Source organism: Scylla paramamosain, chromosome 20 (assembly GCF_035594125.1).
Source record: "Scylla paramamosain isolate STU-SP2022 chromosome 20, ASM3559412v1, whole genome shotgun sequence".
NCBI lineage: Eukaryota > Metazoa > Arthropoda > Malacostraca > Decapoda > Portunidae > Scylla > Scylla paramamosain.
The window spans coordinates 12,283,995-12,288,994 of record NC_087170.1 but is presented as its reverse complement, the minus strand read 5'-3'; the positions used below and the strand labels follow the sequence as shown (position 1 = coordinate 12,288,994).

Below are 5,000 nucleotides of genomic sequence, written 5' to 3'. Positions count from 1 at the left end.
CTCCTTTCCCTCCCAGTGCAGGTCTCCAAACGGTTCCCTCTAGCGGACGATCTCAATTTCTAGCGATGCAGAATTAGTGGAGATTTCAAGGGTATGTTGATTTCAAGGGTATGTTGCTATGGTTATGCGTCACAGCCTCGCTCTTTTGGTTTCCCTGGTGTTTAATTATTCAGCGCTGAACTTCCTGGCGTGTGGTATAGTGAGTCGAAAAAAAAGTACTGTCTGTGTAAAGAAGAAGGAAAGAACGGGAGGTGGTGAGAAGCTTCCGTCTTTAGTTTTTTTTTTTTTTTTTTAAGGATTTGTCACGTGAAGATCTGTTGTTGTTGTTGTTGTTGTTGTTGTTTGCAGCTTCTCTCGTTCTTGTTTCTTATTTCTTGCGGTTGTTTGGTGGGGGGAGCCTTCGTCTTTACTATATTTTAAACAGGGGTTGCTACGTGTATGCCTACTGGATTTTTGTACCTTCTTTTGTGTTCTTGTTCTTGTGAGTGTTGGGTGGGGAGGAGTCTTCATCTTTAGTGTCTTCAGTATGTCATGTTTTGCTTCTAGGTTGGTGTATTGTATCGTTAAAGTTATTGCATTTTTTTTTTTTCGTATTTTTGTTTGTTTTTGAATCTTCGTCTTTTTTTTTTTTTATCACTGTACTACTCAGTGAGCACTTCCAAAACTGAGCTTAACAGGCAAACTTTTTTCTTTTCTTCTTCAGACTCTTTCCGTGATTAACTTTTCGGAAGCGGCAAGTTGAACATAGCTTTTTTATTTTTTTTTATCCCATTTTTTCGTGATCTGTACCTCTTTTTTATCTGTCAGGAAAGAAGAAAGAAAGAAAGAAAGAAAGAAAGAAAGAAAGAAAGAAAGAAAGAAAGAAAGGTGGTGGTAGTAGTGGTGGTAATTGTAGTAGTCTTGCTGGTGGTGGTGGTGGTGGTGGTGGTGGTGGTGGTGGTGGTGGTGGAGGACAGGTAAACACAGGTAATACAAAGGGTTGCGTCACTTCATCTGTATTCCACAAAGGTAGATTCTCACCTGGTGTTTGGGAACCTCTGCTCTATATCAACTCTCCCTCTCCCTCTCCCTCTCTCTCTCTCTCTCTCTCTCTCTCTCTCTCTCTCTCTCTCTCTCAGCATCACGTCACAAGTCTGTCCTTTCTTCTTTTGACATGTCATCACCACCACCACCACCACCACCACCACAACCGCCTCTGCCATCTCCTCCTCCTCTTCCTCCTCCTCCTCCTCCTCTCTTCATTTTCTTTCCTCACCCTCCATTCTTGCGTTCTCTCCTCCTTCCACGCCATGTTTCTTTTTCCTTTTATGCATTTCTCTATCTTCCCTCCCTTCCTCTTATTCTCCTCCTTCGTCTTCATCTCTCATCTCTCCCTCTTCCTTCACGTTCTCCATATCTCTCTTCCCTTTCCCTTCCATTTCCTCCTCTCTCGTATCACCTCCTCCTCCTCCTTTTCCTCCTCTTTCTTCCCTCCCTCACACATCAGTCTCCATCTCCTCTTCTTCCTTCTTCCTTTTCTTCTCTCTATCTTATTCATTTTTAATTTCCCGTTTCATATTGGTCTGTCTGCCATTTTTATTCCCCTTCTCCCGTCCCTCACCTTGTACCCTTTCCCCCTTCCTTTCCCTTCCATCATTGTGCCTTACTTGTCACCTTCATTTATTATCCCATCCACTTTCCCCTTAACCCATTAGTCCTGTTTCATTTCCCCTTATCCATCACTTCCCTCTCCCCTCTCCTACCCTCCCTCTTCCTCCCCTCATCCACCACTCCCTTACTAACCCTACTTCTTCCTCCTCTCACCACACCCTTCCTCTTCCTCCCTCACTAACTCTTCCTGCTGCTCCTCCTTACTAGTCCCTTATCCCCCCTCTTCCTCCCCTCACCCACTTCTCTCTTCCCTCCTCTTCTCTCCCCTCACCCACCACTCCCTAATCCTCTCTCTTCCTCTCCTCCCTCCAGGTGTTGTCCCCCCTTACCTTTCGTCTTGGTGGTGGGGGTGGAGGGGTGGGAGGGGTCGCTGGGGGGGTCCTGCAGTTCCTGTTCCTTGGTGGGGGAGGGGCCCAGGTAGGTGGAACAGCCGTTGGTGAGCCGCGGCGCCGTGCCCTTCTGTGGGAGAGGGGAGGGACGTTAGGTAGGGGGAGGGGGGAAGGAGGGGGAGTTGACGATGATGATGATGATAATGATGATGATGATGAAGAGGAAGAGGAGACAGGTCAGAGGGAGAAGGAAGAGAAATAGAAAGGAACACAATGGAAGACCAAACAGTCTTTGAGGAAGAGGAGGAAGACGAAGAGGAGGAGAAGGGCGACAAGTAACATAAAGGAATACAAAGGAAAACAAACAGCAACAGACCTTGAAACCTTCACTAGGCTGTTTATATAGTCAATTCTACACTAATGTTTACTAGTGGAAGAGACAGGACGGCAAAGATGAAGGCTCCTCCCCACCCACCCACCTCTCCTCCCCTTCCAGCCAGGACGGGCAGAAGGAGGAAGAGGAGGAGAAATATCTTGCTGCATAGAGGAGAAACTGTATAGGAATTTTATAGGATAATAGATAAGAACTTCAACTATTGGTACTTCGAGGAGGAGGAGAAGGACAAAAGGTACAAGAACAAGAACAAAAACAAGAACAAGAAGAACAAGGACAAGGAGGAGGAGGAGAACAAGAAGAACAAGAACAAAAACAAGAGCAAGATCAAGAATAAATAAAAAAATGACAAGGAGGAGGAGGAGGAGGAGGAGGAGGAGAATAGGACAAGAAGAAAAAGAAGAACAAAAACAAAAACATGAAGAACAAGAAGAAAAACAAGATGAAAGACAACAACAACAACAACAACAACAACACGGAGGACGAGAATAAGGATGAGGAGGAAGAAGAAGAGGAAGAGGAAGAGGAAGAGAAGGAGAATTAGATAGGTTTATATAGGTTGACCAAATAACACCAGATCTTCTATTTCTTGCATGGCTGGAAACTTATCCTATCTAACTATTTGGAAAGGAGATTGTATACCAGGAGGAGGAGGAGGAGGAGGAGGAGGAGGAGGAGGAGGAGAAAATAAGGATAATAACACTGAAAATAGACACAGAATTCTTCAGTAAACGAGGAAAAATAGATAAAAGATAAGATGAAAGGAGCTGGAGGAGGAGGAGGAGAAGTAACACAAAGGAACACAAAGGAAGATTTAAACTATCCAATTTAAAGTAGGGCAGGAACACAACAGGGAGAGAGAGAGAGAGAGAGAGAGAGAGAGAGAGAGAGAGAGAGAGAGAGAGAGAGAGAGAGAGAGAGAGAGAGAGAGAGAGAGAGAGAGAGAGAGAGAGAGAGAGGGATAAAGAAAGAAAGAGAAAAGAGAGAAAGAGAGAAAGAGAGGAGAGGAAAGGAAGGGGAAGGACGAGATGGAGTGAGGAGGAAAGGAGGAGAGAGGAAGGAAGAAGTAAGGTGAGAAGAAATATGGGGGAAGGAAAGACAAGTAATATATGAGACGTTTTAATGGCAGGAATAAAACGATACAGGAATAAGACAGGTACTGCTTCAGGAGGGAGGGAGGGAAGGAGGGAAGGAGGGAGGGAAGGAGAGACTAAGGGAAGGAGGGAAAGAAAGTATATGGAAACTTTTGGAGCGCAGATCAGCTAGACAAGAATAGGACAGGGAGAGAGAGAGAGAGAGAGAGAGAGAGAGAGAGAGAGAGAGAGAGAGAGAGAGAGAGAGAGAGAGAGAGAGAGAGAGAGAGAGAGAGAGAGAGAGAGAGAGAGAGAGAGAGAGAGAGAGAGAGGAATACAAAGGAAAGCCAAACAGCAACAGACCTTTTGATCCTTGCAAGGCTGTTTGGTAACTACTTCTAACTAGCTACAGGGAAGAGAGACAGGACAGCATAGCAGAAGGCTCCTCCCCACCCACCACTCCCTCCAGCTTGCGCTTGCATGGAAATAGTTGGGAAAAGTACCATGCAGTATGGAAAAACTGACATGGAATTTTCATAGGAAAGGATGAAAGGAAGTTCTACTATTCACCCTACGGTGAACTCTATACGCCTATCTGAAAGTTAATACAATTTATATTAAAACTATTGTCTGTAAAATAAGAGTTTATTAGTGAATTTAGTAATTATTCAGACAAAAAGAGAGCTTGTTGGGGATTTGCTTTTAAATATTTATCTTTATTTTTGAATGATTCAATAGTATTGCTATTCACAATTTCTGCAGGAAGTTTATTTCATATATTTACTATACGATTAAAGTGAAAATGTTTGGCCTCGTGGGATTTAAAACGTTTGGGTACAATCTTGAATCCATTATTTCTTGTTAGGTTAGAATGAGCAATGGTAAAATATTTATGTGCATCAATGTTGCTATATCCTTTGAAAATTTTAAACACTTCAATTAGATCTCCTCTTATCCTGCGCTTTGTTAAACTAAATAGGTTTAATTCTTCCAGTCGTTCCTCATACGGCTTATTGCGCAATCTTGGAATCATCTTTGTGACTCTGCGCTGTATCTTTTCTAGTTTTTCAATGTCTTTTTTGCAATATGGTGACCAGAACTGTACACAGTATTCTAGATGAGGGCGCACCAGTGAGTTATATAAGGCAAGTATAACCTTTTCTGATTTAAATTCAAACGTTCTTCCAATGAACCCTACTAATTTATTTGCCGTCTTTACTGTTTCTGTGCAGTGTTGATTCGGCTTTAGGTCGTTTGACACAACGACACCAACATCTTTTTTCTTTATCGGTGCTTGACAGTGGCATGTTATTCATTACATATCTCGCCTGAACATTGTTGCTTCCGATATGTAGAATATAGAATGGTAGAATGGCAGGAAAGGAGGAAGGAAGGAAAGAAAGAAGGAAAGAAGGAAGAAAGGAAGGAGGAAGATAAGAAAAAGAAGGAAAAAAGAAGAAGAGATAAACAAAGTCATCAGAAGGAAAAAGAAACCAACAGGTGGATGAGAGAGAGAGAGAGAGAGAGAGAGAGAGAGAGAGAGAGAGAGAGAGA

At 43.2% G+C, this 5,000-nt stretch overlaps 1 protein-coding gene across 6 annotated transcripts in view; it reads right to left on the bottom strand.

Annotated features, from left to right (window-relative positions):
• The window catches only part of LOC135110336 (dipeptidase 1-like), a 155,389-nt gene that overhangs the window by 70,498 nt on the left and 79,891 nt on the right, over positions 1-5,000 (bottom strand). For all 6 annotated transcript variants that reach the window (XM_064022578.1, XM_064022577.1, XM_064022575.1 and 3 more), the window contains one exon: positions 1,980-2,109. In XM_064022578.1, the coding sequence (XP_063878648.1) occupies positions 1,980-2,109 (130 nt within the window). The remainder of the gene's footprint in view (positions 1-1,979; positions 2,110-5,000) is intronic.